Source organism: Macrotis lagotis, chromosome 4 (genome assembly GCF_037893015.1).
Source record: "Macrotis lagotis isolate mMagLag1 chromosome 4, bilby.v1.9.chrom.fasta, whole genome shotgun sequence".
In the NCBI taxonomy this organism is placed as follows: Eukaryota; Metazoa; Chordata; class Mammalia; order Peramelemorphia; family Peramelidae; genus Macrotis; species Macrotis lagotis.
The window spans coordinates 257,019,724-257,038,377 of NC_133661.1; the positions used below are offsets into that span (position 1 = coordinate 257,019,724).

The 18,654-nt window shown below is 34.4% G+C and overlaps 1 protein-coding gene across 3 annotated transcripts in view; it reads right to left on the bottom strand.

The window, feature by feature from the left end:
* Positions 1-18,654, bottom strand: part of TOGARAM1 (TOG array regulator of axonemal microtubules 1) — a 95,454-nt gene that overhangs the window by 18,090 nt on the left and 58,710 nt on the right. For all 3 annotated transcript variants that reach the window (XR_012478211.1, XM_074235858.1, XM_074235857.1), the window contains exons 8-12: positions 14,875-15,024; positions 11,660-11,755; positions 10,405-10,580; positions 6,228-6,396; positions 2,836-2,961 (exon numbers count right to left, since the gene is read on the bottom strand). Coding sequence is in view for 2 of the 3 variants with exons in the window: in XM_074235858.1 (XP_074091959.1) it covers positions 2,836-2,961; positions 6,228-6,396; positions 10,405-10,580; positions 11,660-11,755; positions 14,875-15,024 (717 nt within the window). In the remaining variant the exon portion in view is untranslated. The remainder of the gene's footprint in view (positions 1-2,835; positions 2,962-6,227; positions 6,397-10,404; positions 10,581-11,659; positions 11,756-14,874; positions 15,025-18,654) is intronic.

Consider the following 18,654-nt stretch of genomic DNA (forward strand, 5'->3'; position numbering starts at 1 on the left):
AAATACTATGTGTGGAAAACCTCATAAAAGATGCTTTAATCTTCCAAGTTTTATTTTTAACACTAAGGTCAAGATCAGTCAACATTATCATTTGCAAGCACTTCTGACTAAAGCACAGACTCTTATTTGTCTAATTCTAATACACAAAGTTAATATAGAATTAACTTTATATATCTCACTTTTTATTCTTATCTACCTCTAAATTTCAACCCTTTCCAACACCTAAATTTTTAAGAAGTGACACAATGTTTTGATGCAAGACACTTCCCAATACAAAGGCAATAAGCCTCTCAACATAGAAAATTCCAAGAAAGTTAAGAAAGTGTTTAATAGTGTAATTATGAATTGTATTTGTTAATTTTTAGTTTTGTAGCTTACTAATTAACAGAAAGGAATGACTTAACTTTGTTAAACTTGGCAGCAACAGGGGCGGCTAGGTGGCGCAGTGGATAGAACACCGGCCTTGGAGTCAGGAGTACCTGGGTTCAAATCTGGTCTCAGACACTTACTAATTACCTAGCCGTGCGGCCTTGGACAAGCCCCTTAACCCCATTGCCTTGCAAAAAAGAAAAAACTTAAAACAACACACACAAAAAAAACTTGGCAGCAACAATCTATTGCATTTACGTTGAATTGTGTTGCTAGTTTAATACTACCTTTATTTATAGTGTTGTAATAACTGTGTACTCTATACTTATTTTTTTTTAGGTTTTTGCAAGGCAAATGGGGTTAAGGGGCTTGCCCAAGGCCGCACGGCTAGGTTATTATTAAGTGTCTGAGACCAGATTTGAACCCAGGTACTTCTGACTCAAGGGCCGGTGCTTTATCCACTGCGCCACCTAGACGCCCCTACTTTATACTTTTGATTCTGCTTTCCTCACCTAAGATTGCTTCATAAATGTTTCCAAAGCATTTAAAAAAATGGTAATGGTAATCTGAAAACCTATATTCTAATTCTACTCTTGGTTTTGAAATGACTGACTTCTATTTATAACTACAATTTATTTACCGCTTTATGCCTTAGCTATAAAATGGGGCAGTGAGATCCAGTCAATACCTACCTTGAATAAAATTATGAGAGTAATCTGATTAGTCAAAAAATAAACATTAATTAAAAACCTATTAGGCACTGTGCTAAGCCCTGGGGTCATAAAGAAAAGTAAGACAGTTACTACTCTAAAGAGGTTCACTGTCTAATAGAGACAACATGAAAATCATTATGCACGAACAAAATATATGAGATAAATTGAAAATAATAAAGGGAATTTAGTTGCATCTTAAAGAAAAATCGTAAAATTTTGAATACAGAAAGGAATTTGGGAAAACCTAGTATTTTTTTCTGGTATATAGAAAAGTGTACTATCTAGTATATTTGAAAATGAGAAATAATGAAATATTTTGATTATTACTCCTATGACCAATTACATTTGGTGACTCATTCAATAAAGACTTCCCAGAATCAAGACCAGAATAAACTTCTGACTTTTCGTGTTTCTTTCAATGTAGTCTGCACAAAAGTTCTATTAGTACAGAGTTAGTATCTTTACTTTTCTTTTTTTAAGATTTTATTTATTTTGAGTTTTAAAATTTCCCCCCTAATCTTACTTCCCTCCCCCCACTCCCCACAGAAGGCAATTTGCCAGTCTTTACATTGTTTCCATGGTGTACATTGATCCAAATTGAATGTGATGAGAAATCATATCCTTAAGGAAGAAACAAAGTATTAAGAGATAACAAGATCAGACAATTTTTTTTTCTAAATTAAAGGTAATAGTCCTTGGTCTTTGAATGTTCAAACTCCACAGATCTTTCTCTGGATACAGATGGTATTCTCCATCACAACCCCAAATTGTCCCTGACTGCTGCACTGATGGAATGAGCAAGTCCAACTAGGTTGATCATCACCCCCATGTTGTTGTTAGGGTATACAATGTTTTTCTGGTTCTGCTCATCTCACTCAGCATCAGTTCATGCAAATCCCTCCAGACTTCTCTGAATTACTGTCCCTCCTGGTTTCTAATAGAACAATAGTGTTCCATGACATACATATACCACATTTTGCTAAGCCATTCTCCAAATGAAGGACATTTACTTTATTTCCAATTCTTTGCCACCACAAACAGGGCTGCTATGAATATTTTTGTACAAGTGATGTTTTTATCCTTTTTCATCATCTCTTCAGGGTATATACCCAGTAGTGGTATTGCTGGATCAAAGGGTATGCACATTTTTGTTGCCCTTTGGGCATAGTTCCAGATTTCTCTCCAGAAAGGTTGGATGAGTTCACAGCTCCACCAGCAATGTATCAGTGGCCCAGATTTCCCACAACCCTTCCAACAATGATCATTGTCCTTTCTGGTCATATTGGCCAATCTGAGAGGTTTGAGGAGGTACCTCAGAGAAGCTTTAATTTGCATTTCTCTAATAAGTAATGATTTAGAGCAATCTTTGGATTGCTATGGATTGCTTTGATCTCATTTGTAAATTGCCTTTGCATATCCTTTGACCATTTGTCATTTGGGGAATGGGTTTTTTTTTTTAAAAATTTGACTCAGTTCTCTGTATATTTTAGAAATGAGACCTTTGTCAGAAATACTAATTGTAAAGATTGTTTCACAGTTTACTACATTCTTTTGATCTTGGTCAGTGTTTTTGTCTGTGCAAAAGCTTTTTAATTTAATGTAATCAAAATTATCTAGTTTGTTTTTAGTGATGTTCTCCATCTGTTCCTTAGTCATAATCTGCTTCCCTTTCCATAGATCTGACAGGTAAACTATTCCTTGATCTTCTAGTGTAGCTTTTCAACATTAAAAAAATTACAAACAATTTATTTACCTGACTCTGAAAAAAGTAAAGATGGTGATCTTTTTAAATAGGACACTCCTTTTGAGGAAGGGTTGAAGGTAACATTTTCTAAAGATAAGCCTGATATTACCACTTCATCTCCAAAAATACTCAAGCCTAGAAGAGAAGAAAAAATAAAAAGTAGGAATTTAATTTTAAAAGTCTATTAATTTTTATTATTTTTAGTGATATTTATTTATTTTCCCAATCTACATGCAATGGTAGTTTTCAAAAATCATGTTTTTGCAAGATTTTGAATTTTACCTATTAACTTTTTTTTACAAGGCAGTGGGATTAAGTGACTTTCCCAAAGGTCACACAGTTTACAAATATGAAGTGTCCGAGGCAGGATTTGAATTCAGGGCTGGTGTTCTATCCACTGAGCCACCTAGCTACCCCTCATCTATTAATTTTTATCTTTTTCTATTCTTTTTTTAATTTTTTTTTTTAGGTATTTGCAAGGTAATGGAGCGAAGTGACTTGCCTAAGGTCACACAGGTAATTATTAGATGTCTGAGCACAAATTTTAACTCAGTTCCTCTTGACTCCAGGGTTGGTGTTCTATCCACTGAGCCAACTGCTCCATCTATTAACTTTTTTTTTAAGATTTTATTTGAGTTTTACAATTTTCCCCCAATTCCCCCCCCCCAAGAAGGCAGTCTGTTAGTCTTTACAATGTTTCCATGCTATACATTGATTTAAGTTGAATGTGATGAGAGAGAAATCATATCCTTCTATTTACTTACATTTTAAGGGAGTGTTCATCCTATTCACATTCAAAGTTATAATTATTAACTCTTTATTGCCCTCCTTGATATCTTCCCTGTTTATATTTTTCACCTTTTTTCCCTTTATCCATATTCCCCAGTATTTTGCTTCAGGGTACCACCACTTTCAGTGTGTTTGCCCTACTATGTCAACCCCGCTCCCCTTACTTTCCCCTTCTTCCCCCCCTCCTTCTATTCGTTCCATTTTTTCTCCCCCTTCCCTTTTCCCCTTTTAGTACTTGAAAGGTAAGAGAAGTTTCTTAACTGAGTGTTTGTCTAAGTTAACTGTCAAATCTGATGAGAGGAAGGTGCAGGTGGTTCACTGCTTCTCCCTTCCTCACCTCTATTACAATAGCTCTTTTGTACTTCTTAATGTAATGATATTTACCCCATTCAATCTCTTCCCTCTTCCTGACTCCTTACTGTCCCCCTTTTTAAGGAAATGTTGTTTTAAAATCATTCTATCTGAGTCACAGAAAACTCATGTGTGTCCATCACTTCTGACTAAGTATATTCTCTCTAATAGAGTTACAATTCTCAAGAGTTATGAGAACCTTTCTCCCAAGTGGAGATATAGCCAGAATCATCTTATTGGATAGCAGTTTTTTTTCCTTTACCCCCCCACCTTTTTTAACCTTTTCATGTGTCTCTTGAGCCTCCTGTTTGATGTCCAAATTTTCTATTATGCTCTGGTCTTTTCATCAGGAAATGTTGAAGTGTCCCATTTCATTAAATATCCATCTTTTCCTCTTGAAGAAAAGGCTCAGTTTTGCTGGGCAGTGGAATCTTGGCTGTATTCCAAGCTCCCTTGCTCTTTGGAATAACTCATTCCAGGCCCTTTGATTCCTTAATGTTGATGCAGCCAGGTCCTGTGTAATCCTTACTGTGGCTCCTTGGTATCTAAATTGTTTCTTTCTGGCTACTTACAGGATTTTCTCTTTTATCTGATAGTTGTGGAATTTGGCCACAAAGTTCCTTGGTGTTTTCATTTTAGGATCTCTTTCCGGAGAAGATCAATGTATTCCTTCAATAACAATTTTGCTCTCTAGTACCATATCAGGGCAGTTTTCCATCACTAAATCGTGTAATATTAAGTCTAGGTTTTTTTTTTCCCTCTTCAATGTTTTCAGGAAGACCTATAATTCTCAGGTTGTCCCTTCTCCATTGGTTTTCAAGGTCAGTGGTTTTGCTGATGAGGCATTTTATATTTTCTTCTATTTTTTTGGTATTAAAAGCCTCTTGCTATCATCACATGAAGTCATTAATTTCCACAGATTCATTTTTTTAGAGAATTTCCTTCATTTACCTTTTGCAACTCCTTTTCCAACTGATCAATTCTATTTTTGAAAAAGTTTTCCATTTGACCAATTGAGGTTTTGAATTATTTTCTTTTTGCATTTTTCCAATTGTATTTTCTAATGATTTGTTTTCTTGTTGCAAGGTGTTAATTGTCTCTTCCAAATCTTCAAATTGATTTTTAAACTCCTTCTTGATTTCTTCAAGGAAGTCTTTCTGTGATGCACACCAGATCATATTCTCCTCAGAGTTCCAAGTCTCTCTGAGTTAGGGTCTTTTCCTTCTGGATGGCCCCCTCTTCTGGCCTTTCTTCATTTTACTAAGACATCACGTTGTCAAGGGTCTGGTTCACAGAGGTTTGGTGTTTCGATCCCTAGAGACTTTACTCACTGTGTTTAGTAACTTTAAATTGCTGGCCAGAAGGCTGTGTAGGTTGCTTTCTCTGGAGTGTCTGAAACCTTAATTTGACACCCTCTCCCTTAATTTGGAGTGGGTAGATAAAGCTGTAGAGTATTTTTAGCTTTGATCAATAGTGGATTTTGGTCTAGGGCCAGTTAATTGCTGAGGGAGGTCTTCTGCTCACAAGCCTGGGGCAGAGGTGGGCTGTAATTGTGTTTGTTCTGGGAAGAATCTTCAGCTGAAATGAAGCACTGGAACTTTCCCTCCAGCTCTGAGGGGCAAGCTCCAGACCTTCAGTGCCACAACCAATGCCTCTGCTCCCTAGGCAGCCAATCAGGCTTGCCCCTCTTTTAGGCTTTCAGGCTCTAGTTCAGTCGGCTGATCAGGCTAGTGGAGCTCTCAGACTCTTACCCACCCTGTCTCTCATCAGACTGGTTGCACTTTCAGGGTCTCAGCCTCTGATCCTCTCCTGTGCTCCCGGCTGAGTCAGCCCTCTGTGCCCAGCTCATCCATAATCTAGGAGGACAAACCTTGAGGTAGATCTTCTTTTCCTAGTTTCTCTTTCTGGGTTTTGTGGACTGGATTTCTGTTAAGAGGTTTGTTTCATATTATTTATGAGGGAAGATCAGGAGATTAGCACTGTGCTTGTCTTCTCTGCTGCCATCTTGGTAGGAATTCCATCTATTAACTTTTAATAAAAACTTTACATTCAACCTACAGGGAGATTCAATATTTATCCTATAGAGACTACTGTGTCAAATGAAAAAAATGTTTCTGGTATTGACTGATGTTAAAATTATGATCCTGATCATGTCAAATACTAAAGAAAAGGAAATCACATTATATCAGTTAATATATTAGCTTAAACACACTACAACTGTAGCCCCCCCATCCCCAATCCAAAATGTTAACTGAACTAACTTTCTGTTGCCAATCTCTCAGTGTCAGTATGCTTGATTCGTTCTCTGGGATTATGTTCCTTTTTTTCATGATCTTTGACTTCAAAAACTTCTTTATGACTCATTTCTTTTTCTTCCTTTCTCTTCTGTCTCATCTTGTCAAAGGTAGATTTTGAAATAGAAGCTTTAATCTGCATCAAAATTTAAAAATTTGAAGAAAAATAAGTAACTTCTAAAATTTTTTGTTAGACATCTTGCACATACCCATCCATTCTATGCAGAAGAGACAATTAATGACCATGTATAGTTACAAAAAACAGTTTCAAGTTCAATGTTGGCATTTAAGCATAGAAAAAATAACACTATTGCCAATGAAATATGAACTATCTCAAGCTCTGGGAATAAATATGCCTTCTTTTTGCTTTTGCAAGGCAATGGGGGTTAAATGACTTGCCCAAGGTCACAGAGTTAAGTATTAAGTGTATGAGGTTGGATTTGAACTCAGGTCCTTCTAACTCCAGGGCTGGTGCTCTATGCCAGCTGCCCCTATACTTTTTTTTTAGGTTTTTTCAAGGCAAATGGAGTTAAGTGGCTTGCCCAAGGCCACACAGCCTGGTAATTATTAAGTGTCTGAGACAGGATTTGAACCCAGGTACTCCTGACTCCAGGGCCAGTGCTTTATCTACTATGCCACCTAGCTGCCCCAATATACTTTCCATATATATTTAGCAATCCTGCTTGACTGAGAGGCTAAGGACACTATTGATGTTTGACAGAGTGTTAAAAAACTTATATGCAAAAACATTTCTAGAAATAGTAACTGTACTGGGGAAAAAATTTGAAACCAATCTTGAGTACCCCAATAACTGGGGGAAAGGTTGCAGAGTACCTATAAATAGTACTAATTAGTATATAATCTTGCAGATCCTAGCTTTCTTGAAGTAGAGAGCAAAATCTGGTATTCTCCAAGGCTAGAAAGTCTCTGGGTATAGAGCTACCACAGACTTAAAATTCTTTTCAAAATATTGATTTTCCCAAACATGGATTTATCACCAGCAGGCTGGCTTTATAATACAGTAACCCACAACATAATGACAAATACAAAATGGCCCTTGGGCTTTTGTGGACTTCCTTTACTTTGTGAGTAATGGCAGCAGGTGAACAACAACAAAAAAAAGAGGTTGAGGTACTAAGGAATATGTTTTTGGTCCATCTATGGACATTAAACTTAGTTTGTTTGTACTACAGAAGCGAGCTACCAAATTTAGCTTCACTGTACTTTCAAAAGCAATAGAATCAATATTTAATAGGATGCTTGTTATACCGTACTCATGATATGCACTTAACTAAAAAGACCAACATAAAGATAATTGCAGATCATATACCAACTGTGTGTTAAAACTGCAAACAGACTGGTATGACTGGACTATACATATAGTGTGTGGTAGGAAATAATATGAGAAAAGAAGTTAGGAAGGTGTCAGGTTATGAAAAATCTTTAAATGGTAGATGAATTTGTTTTCGACTTTAGTTACCTAGAGTTTACTGAGTAGAGAGTAATATGGTTAGACTTGCTGTACTTTAGCAAAATTACTTTGATGATTGTGTGGAGGATCAACTGGACTGGGAAAAGATTTGGGGAAGTGACAACCAATTAGGAGGCCTAATGCAAGAGTCCAGGCAAGAGGTGATTAAGACTTGAACAAGGACGGTGGTTGTATAGGGGGAGAGATATAATTATATATATAAGATGTATAGTACAGATAAATAAATGGCAAATAAATTTGGCAGACATAGATATGCTGAATGAGGAAGATTGAAGAATTAAAGTTAATACTGAGGTTGTGAATTTGAGAATGATGGTGTCCTCAACAATAAAAGGGAGATTTTAGAAGAGGGATGTTTGTTCCAAACATACTAAATATATAAAAACTTTGAGACATCACATTATGAAATATCCCATTGCCACTTTGTGATGCAGAACTGGAATTCAGGAGGGACTAGGGTTATATAGCTATATCTGGAAATTCACCTCAAAGAAAAGATAATTGAACCCATCGGAACTGATGAAATTAGAAAATGAAAGAATATAGAGAGAAAGGAGAATAGAGTCTTGAGGCATACTCATAGTTAATAGGTTTTTGATGCAGGTAAAAAGTGTGTACTTCTTTTCAAGGAGTTTGGCTGAGAAAAAGGGGAAGAGATATAGAATCCTAGCTAATGGGGATCGGATGTCAAGTCTAGTGAGGGTTTTTAAGGATTTGAGAAGACAGATGTTTTAATGAGCAAGTATCAAAGACAAAGAAATAGTAGAGAATAAGCAGTTAGTTGAGACAAGTTTGCCCTGACATACTGAAATTCAGCTGTTGATGTAAAAACTGGGAAGTAGATAAAAGAGTGTCAGCACCTCCTAAGGAAGATTTAAGTATTAAAAAATAGCCACAACTGTTTGCTCACAAAAGCCTAGAAAATATCTCCAGTAGCAAGTACTTAATCAGTCACTGTGGCACACAGGAGATTTAGCAGTCAAGTACAAGTACAAAATGTAACACAAGTATGTCATACAAATTCTTCTATAAAATCTTGACAGCACAGTAAAAACCAAGTTGAAGGAGAATACCAATTGTCCAAATTATAATATGTAGTTAGATGGTCAACTCATAGTCAATAGTTCATATATCTTGGACAAATACTATGCATAGACTATGAGTTAAGCCCAGAAATGAACAAGTGGAGAGAAGAAAGCTTAATTGCATTTCAGAAACTCTGTATTGCTTTCAATGACCCTAAATTTTCCTCTGAAATACCAATTGTCCAAATTATAATATGTAGTTAGATGGTCAACTCATAGTCAATAGTTCATATATCTTGGACAAATACTATGCATAGACTATGAGTTAAGCCCAGAAATGAACAAGTGGAGAGAAGAAAGCTTAATTGCATTTCAGAAACTCTGTATTGCTTTCAATGACCCTAAATTTTCCTCTGAAATAAAACCTTTATAATTATCAATAATATTTTCATAATAATAGTTAATAATAATTTCAAAAAATTAAAGAGTTATGCTGAGCTTATACAAGGTGCAACATATCATCATTATCAAAACACTGCCCTTGGGGCACCTAGGTGGCTCAGTGGATAGAGCACTGGCCCTGTAGTCAGGAATACATGAGTTCAAATCAGTCCTCAGATGCTTAATAATTACCTAGCTGTGTGATCTTGGGCAAGTCACTTAACCCCACTGCCTTGTAAAAACCAACCCCCCCAAAACAAACAAACAAAAACCTGCCCTTGAAGAAGTGGCATGAAAGAAATGTTATCACAAAGTTTAATGACTGAAAAAGGAGGTATGTTGTATGTTGGTCACAGAGTAGAATAATGTACAATATGCAGACTTTTTGCTCCACTGGTATCCACACGATATTCAGGGATCAAGAGCAGAGCCCTCATAAACCAGAACTGAAGTCATGGATAAAGGTCTCAGAGGATAAGAAGGACTGAATCAATAGAAGAGATAATCTGCCTGCTTGAAGGGTTAGACAAATCAATGCAATCTTACTTGACTATAATTCATACCTTAAAAAAAAATGACAGGAATTTTTAAAAATGGGAAATCACATGAAGTGATGTAGAATCGAAATAAAAGATTAATATACATAGAAAGTAGAATAATAACAACAAACATTCATGTTAAATACACAAGACAGTTTTTTTACTACCTTGCTAAAATTTAGTATTTTTGTTCCTTAACAAGTCCTATAGAGAAATCTAAAGTTACATATATAACTATTTTTAATCACTGTTTTTTTTTCTTTTTTGTATGTTTTTTGTTTTTGTTTAAAGATTTAGCTACTTATGATAGAAGTTAAAATAAATTTTCTTGTGAAAGTGCTAATAAGCAAAATTTACTGTTTTTGGAATTTACATTATATTAGGATTATTTAAGTTTTTGGGCTGTGTAACTGGTTTTTACTAGGATACTAGTTTCATACTATTCAAATGCATTCTTGGAAAAAGTAGGTGAGGAGTATTACTGTGTATCAATAAAAAAAGGGGAGGGGACATTTGATGAGAAGAGAAACAGCCCAAATTCAGTAATTCAAAAATATAGTAAGAGATTGTTACTTTAAAACAAAGCATATTCACAGTCTATAAACAATGCTCAAAATTCTGACTTTAAAAAGCTAATACAGCCTTACATCTTTTTCATTCTCAATATCCAGATATGGTAGAGTGTTTTGTTGTACTGCTCTTCCATAAATCCCAGATGGTGGTTCAATGCTTGGTTTAGTAGAGAATGTATCCCCATTTTCCACAGGAGATATCACTGATTGGTTACTTGTAACTGGAACTGAATTTGAGATTCCAAAAACACCTGAAATCAATCAGGAAATTGTCATTAAATGCCTGTATAAAAGACCCTGTGAGAAAAAGAAAGATAGTCTCTGCCTTCAAGAGGTTTATGATTTAATTGGGAAGTTTAATAAATATATGAAAAGCTAAAACAATGGCATGATACACTAGGATAGGAGATGTTAGAAGACTATAGAGGATTATTGTTAAATGAATATTAGAGACAAGTGTTGCAAATTTAGGAAAGAGATTATGTACTAAATTGACCTGAGGAGTTAAATCTTTCAAGATAGGTAGGAGTTAGAAAAGCAGAGAAAAAAAACAAACACATACTGTTGGGGCAAGGGAACAATAACACAAACAGAAAAAAAATCCAAAATATGTTGGAAGTTAAGTATAGAAAATTGTAAATAGATGAGTTCACTGAGGCAGAGGATAAATGTAAAAGAACAAGAGCTCCTATGAGAAAATTCAACTGAGGCAAATTGATGAAGATCCTGAATATAGGTCTAAACTCTACTCTACAGACAATGGAGAGGGCCCTAAGAGAGTGCAAAGAAGCAGAGGAGTGACACTGAATGAAATGGTAACAATTTTGTATTTTCAATATTTTATTACTTTAAAAGCAAACTAAAAGAATATCTATAAATAACTTTATAAATTTTCTTTTTCCTTTAACATGAAAGTATGAGTTAAATGATTGTTTAAATGTAGGTGGAAACTAACATTTATACAAATTTAAGCTGATTAATTTAACAAGCTGCCATCCTAATTCTAGCTTTCATAAAACCTATTGTTAAAGAAAAAAGAGTACTATATAGTACAAAGCACTTAAAGTTCTGTAGATAATTAAGCTATTCACTACATATCTTATACAAGATCTGATCACTTAAAAAAAATCCTTTATGTGAATTCATCTTTGAGTTATTAAGAGTATAAAGAAGTTCAAATGCATTTCTAATTAATTTCAATTTGAAAGATTGTTCAAAATCTTTACTCAATTAAACCAGAACTAAAGTTCTCCTTTTCTATTTCAAACAGATAAGCTTTCCTATGTGTGAAGACTGTAAAAATGACTAAATAACTTTGAAATCTTAATACCTTTTCCAACAACTACTACTGAATCTTCTGATAAGGCATTTGTTGAAGTGAAGTCAAAATTGGAAATTTGCTGTAAATTTGATGACCCTGTAAATCCTAAAAAATGGGTTTAAAAAGAGAATAAAATTTTTCTAATTGTTTTTCACTTCAATCATTTATAATTAACAGCCCTTAAAATATATAATTTTTTATACATTGAAATATAATAAAAGGGATAACATATAAAGTGCTTTGTTAACTTTAAAGTGCTATATAAATTTATGCTATTAATAATGATTATCATCTACGTTTCAGTAAAAATGCTTTATGTTTTTAAAATGTTTGAAGCAGACTAGAAATGGAAAGTGAAAAAATATTATTATATCTAGCTAACAATTTGATCATTTTTTGACTGCATGATTGCTAAATTTAGATAATAGATAATTTCATAGTCAATTTGATCAACCAGCCAGTTTGATTAATTTCTTTCTCCACATGATGAAATGGGTGTAAGAAATTTTGATTGCTGTTATCAGGCTTACCTCCAAATGATTATCTGTGCTAAGGGGGAGAACTAGTATGAAATCTGAAATGTGAAAATTACTTATATTTGGTTTTGGAATTTAACAGAACATTCATCACATTAGATTTACTCTCCTATTTGTTTTCTGGCTTTGGAAAGTACAAAACAGTTTGTATTTTTAGTATACATGTGAACTAACAGCAAAAGGAGATTGCTCCAAAAGTCACACAATGGGAGAGAGGTCAACACCGATTTACAAACTTGGAAAATACACAGAAATAATCAAAGGTTAGTTACAATTAATAGCTGAAACTTTCAATAAGGAAAAAAATAACAGCCATAACAAGGTTATGAATCATTGAGTTTTTAGAATTTTTTCCCTAAAAGTAGGTATTTGTACTCTTTTTTATATTTATTTATTCTTTACTGCACAAGAAACCTGAACTATTGAGTATTAAACATGAAGAAAAAATGTCCAAAATAAATTTCAAAAAAATGTGCCATTTTTACTCACAATTTCCTCCCCTTTCTCCTAACATTTTCACTCTATTATGTGGTTCAAGGGAAAGAATATCTGGGTTCTTGTCTGTCTACCTTCAGCAACCTTTAATAACTTCTTACCCTCAGTCATCTCAAAGGAAGTGCAAACAGGGGCAAAGTTTCCAGGTGTCAAAGGAAGATAAGGAGAAAGGACTTGCTAGTCCTACGAAAACATAAATACTTAGGCTTATCAAATCACTATCTCTCACATACACACACAGGTTACAATCACTATTTTGTGACTTTTGGATTCTTTTTAAAGCTACCTTTAATATTAATTTTAACTTGATTTCACTGGCATGAAAAATAAAATTATGGGGAGGGGGTGAAAGGGCTAATCAAGTGGAAAGAAGGATAAAGCCCATAGTGTAATATATAATTTGCCCTGGGGCCCACCCTCCCCCCCCTTACTAAAAAATAGTGACTCACCCAGAGTAACACAGCAAATTTAACTGGAATGTAAATCTACGGGCAATTCCCTCTTTTTTGCTGCAATACATTCCTGGAAACCACATCAGAAAGCAGAATGGCAAAAAACGGATTATTTTTTCATATGCACAGTGTAATCTGGAGCTACCCTTGTCCATCAGTAGGTGGTGGTCTTGCCTGAGATAGAATGCTGAGTTTATGGGGTTAGTGGGAAACGGGAATGAGCACTTAAAAGTGAACTGATCAACACTGGGAAAAGCGAAATACATTTTTAGGCACTGCTGGATGTGAATTCAAGGCAGTGAAGAGTGGGTACTACCTCTAATGATTTTCTTAAATATTTCTTCACTCCTAAAGAATGTTGCAAGGAAGACTTCCTGAGTAGGCTAGGAAAATGCTTTCAAAATTATGGAAAGTTGATTTTTAGATTTATAATTTCCTTTCCTTTTTTTAGGTTTTTTTTTTTTTAGGTTTTTGCAAGGCAAATGGGGTTAAGTGGCTTGCCCAAGGTCACACAGCTAGGTAATTATTAAGTGTCTGAGACCGGATTTGAACCCAGGTACTCCTGACTCCAAGGCGGTGCTTTATTCACTAAACCACCTAGCCGCCCCCAATTTCCTTTCCTTTTAAAGGTTTTTATGCCTTTGATCTACAAATGAAATTTCTGCATCTTTCCATGGTTAGGAATGCATAGGGAAGTCAACTGCCTCTGAAACTTGGGCTTAGGAGAGGCAAGAAGGAAACAAAGAAGCAAGAGAAGGCACATGGCAGCTATTAAGAACTGAATTCAACCAATGAAGATGCTTTTAAAATTCAACCTTTTTCTAATTAAAAACAAAAAGCTATTTTTAATAGTTACTCTTTTACTGGTAAGAACAGTTTTTATTTCAATAAAAAAAAAGAAAACTAAGTAGATAGATTATACAAAGAAAATGTGTTTTTGATTTTTTAATTTCTTCTCAATCTCAAATTATGGGGAAGAACTCAAGTGGAGAAAATGTATGAGTAAATGTGGTAAAAAAAAATTCACTTTATACAAAAGCTAAGGTCGACTGGCTGCTCTTATGGCTAAGCAGGATAACTACTACATTATACCATGGACTGAGTTTCTTTATGAAACATAAGTATTTCCTCCAATTCTTTCCCCCATTTCTTATTTAATTTACTTATCATAGAAATAAATGACATATTAGATCTTTGGGTTGAGCTATTCCACATAAATATTCACTATGATCAAAATTTTATTTTGCATATGATGAAACTAAAGGGAGATCTGTTTATATTCCAAGCACAAAATTTTTCCATATTTTCACTACATTTGCTGAGTTCCACTTATAAAAGGGTGGATTAGATGATTAAATGACAGTTCCTTGATGCCTTATAGTAAGATTATAAGTCTAAACATGAGACAATTATAAATTATAAGCATTACCGCTTATATTTGCAAACCTTGATAATTGCCCTCCTTCCTTATTCCCCCAACATAGATTCAAAGGAATAAATATAAACCAGCAGAGATCATTCTGAAAGCTTGATAAGTATGATAGGGAAGAATAAAACACTGGCTGTTATGCTTTAACTATTTAATCACAAAATTTCCTTAATGTTTTTCTTTTTATCAGTTTCAGTAGTCAAATGACTTAAAGTATTTATATTTTGATGGGGTATGGATAAAAGAATTCATATTGGGTAAGTTGGGTATCTAATAATTCACTTTCATAAACCTCTAAGGAAGTTCACAAACCTTTTGTATGTTTATAATGCTTCAGGTGTTCTTTATTTTGCATTTTAAAAACACTAAGTGAAACATCTTGCAACTTGTCATCTTCAAAATCACCACAACCATACCCATAATTCATGCGTTGGCCAATTATGCTGACATTCGATGTAATTACTGCAAAATAAAATTCAGAGTAAATGTATTTAAAGAATAAAAAAGTATTTTAAGGTTTCAAACAAATTTTCCTTACAAACTAGGACATGATAATCATTTTAAAGATTTTGATCAATCAGTAATTTCAATAATAACAATATGAGAAAACATGATGGCACAATGGCAACAATTTCAAGAAATTTGTGACTTTAATTTACAAACAAAATATATTGCTTTTTAAAAAATTTATAAAAATTATGACAGAAATAAATGCTAAATCCCCCTCTTCCTTAACCCTGGAATTCATGTTGGCATAAAATTAGTAAATTCATTAAAAGGTAGACTTTTCCCATGCAGTCATATTATACAGTATTCAAAATTTCCATTCTAAATTCCATTCTTTTTTCTTGTTGTCTAATACTTACTAATATGACTCTGGGCAAATCACTTAATCTTTATATGCCTCAGTTTCCACAATTGTAAAATGGGGATAATAAAAGCACTTACCTCCCAGGGTTGTTGTGAAAATCAAATGAGATAATATTTGTAGATTTAAGAGCATTTTATAAGTGATAGTTAATATTATTAAGTAGTAGGCTAAAGATTAAGGATTAAGATTATATCTATTACCTCAGATAAAAAGTTATAGAAGAACAAATTTCCTTAACAGAATTCAACTTAAAACAAATTATGTTTTTCTAAGTTAGAATCAGAAGAATGAAAACAGTGGCAGAGAAATATAGCAGAAATAACAGTGGATTTGAAATTCAGAGGACTAGACTGAGTAAGAGACAGTAAGTGCTGCCTAATAGAGACAAAGCTATTACTTGAGGCAGAAAAGAAGATCTGGGTTCAAGTTCCATCTTTGATACTGAAATGAAAAACAAAACAACCCCACTAAAAAAATTCCCCCAAAACTACTGACTTAGAAAACAGGGAATGAAGACAATCTAAGAATTAAGGCATTCCCTGAAAACAATAACTAGAAAATCAAAACATGTAGATAGATTTTTTTTCCAGTAAAGTATAAATGAAAACTATCCAGATTTATTAGAAAAAGGGTAGAGTGAAATTATAATCTGTTGATGTCCTCTTGAAAGAAATTCCAAAGTCAAAATTCCCAGGAGTATCATAGCCTAATTTAATAGCTTATAGGTTAAAACAAAATACTTGTAAGCATACAGGAATTAAAGTACAAAGGAATAACAGAAATTATGCAAGACCTGGCAGCTATAATTATAAAAAAGGGATTTTGAGGAAGATAAGGCAAAATAAGGTTTATCATTAAGGATAAATGACCTGCAAAAATTAAAGTAATCTTACAGGGGAAAAAATACCTTCATGCAACAGTGGATTGACTGTAAAAAGATAAAAGCTGAACAGAAATTTTGAAATAATAGGAACTTAGAGAGGTAAAAATATTTTAAGACTGACTATACAATAATGAAATGCTTTTTATTATAATAGAGGGAGAAGAATCAAATGCCCCTCTAGATACCTAATTTCTTCAATAGAGTGATTGGAAATGTGTTTTTTCCCATTTTGATGGTTTTTAGAGATGAAAGAAAAGAGGAAAATGAAATACACAATATAAGAAAGTTAATTATTAGTTATTTTAAAATCAAACAGTTTGAGAAAAAAATCAGACAAACTTGGAAGTGGGGAGGGAGAGCCATCACAAAAACTTCACACTGATCTGAACTAGTCAGGTAGTTGGTAAGGATACATTAAATGTCTTTTTTTTTTTAAAGATTTTTCAAAGCAATGGGTTTATAAGTGGCTTGCCCAAGGCCACATGGCTAGGTAATATTGTCTTTTATGTTGAGGCATTCTGCTAAGCACTAGGAGTACAAAAAGAGGCAAAAGACATTGTCTTTCAAGAACTTACAAGATAATGGGTTAATTGAGAGATTAAGAAAGGCTAGAAGATGAGATTTTAAGTGGGATTTATACTAATAATAATTGTCCTTCATGTTTGAAGAGGTCCATGCCAAGTTAAGTTAATGGTGGCATGACCTGCACAATATGTTTATTAGAGTGAGGGATATATTGTGCAAAAATATCCTTCTCTTGTCTTTTCCAGAACCATTTTACCCCATGGCTTGATCTGATAAGAAACAGGACTTCTGGTAATAGTCTGGATGGTTTGAATATGATTTCTACTTCTATATCAGCAAGGCACCTCAGCACTCCAGCAACACCAGACAAAGCACCAGTATGTGATATCTGAGGACAATATAGGGACATGGTATATCCAAGGCTAACTTTCAATGGACTAATGGTCAATACAGGTTTTTCTCAAATATCAATGAGGCATCGCAACATTTCAGTAAGACGACCAGGCTGTGACAATATGGTATATCTAAACCTGTCTCTTGATGGACTAATTGTCAGGAAAGTCTTTCTTCTTAGACATTCAACTATATTCCCTCCAGAATCCAAAGATTTTGGTTTCCCAGAAGCTGTTCAGTGAGTCATGGGAATAATGCTACTAGATCACTAATCAGCATCAATTATGATTGGACCAAAGTGAAAGTATTTTCCAAGAACATTTTCATTCATCAAGAATGAAAGTCAGAGGTTCAATGATCAGATACTGATGTAGTTCTGATCTAACATAATCTAAAGCCTTTTGTGATTGACTGGCCCAAGTAGGACTTTTGTTGTACTGGCATAAGCTTCATAAATCCTACATCTACATGCCACAGGAGATACTGGAAGAGTTTGGAGAACAGAATTTTCTGACATTAAAAGCATGTAAATTTATAAAAGTAATATTAAAGAGTGTTCTTTAACCCTAACAAACCTCAGATTACCAACATTTTCATCCCTAGATACAGAGCAGGGACTCACGTGGTACAGAGAATGGAATAGCCACATTTCTCTCTTTAGCCTGTAGCAAGATCAACACAATGTGGGTTCACCCCTGGATTTAAAAAAGGAACCAGAGAAGGTAGCGGGAGAAAATTCTCAACTAAGGGGAAGCCAGAGAAAATTTCAGAGGCTGAGAACTGAAAAAAAGGTAGTATCACTCAGCTGAAGAATATGTGGAAAGGAGTAAGCTATAAAAAGACTGGAGAGGTAGGAGAAGTTGGTTATGAATGCCAAATATAAGATTTTTATATTTGATGCTCAAGTCACTGGGGTTTATTGGGGACAGGGGTAGTGATTACAGCCCCAAAATGGCTAGATCCTCATTTTGGAAAAATCACCTTGGTAGCTAAATAGAAGAATTAGAATGGAGAGACTTGAGGCACATTATTGCAATAATCCAGGCATGAGGTGATGAGGGCCTGTGCTAAGTGTGGTAGCAGTGTTAGGAGAGAAAGGGGCTTTTGGAGAGATGTTGCAAATGTGAAATTACCAGGTTTTAACAACAAACTGGAGGATATGGGAGATTGAAAGATAGTCAAAGATGGCACCTAACTACTGGGAAAGTGGAATTCCCCTTGACAGTAACTGGGAGTCTGGATGGACAGGGTATATGGGGAAAGATAGTTGAGTTTTGGACATGTTGAGTTTAATATGCTTACTGATATTCAGTTGAAGATGTCTGAAAGGCAGCTGAAAGATTAGGATAGGAGGTCATCAGCATAAAGATGATGAGATCACAAAGTAAAATAGTAGAGGGAGAAGAGCAAAGGGCTCAAA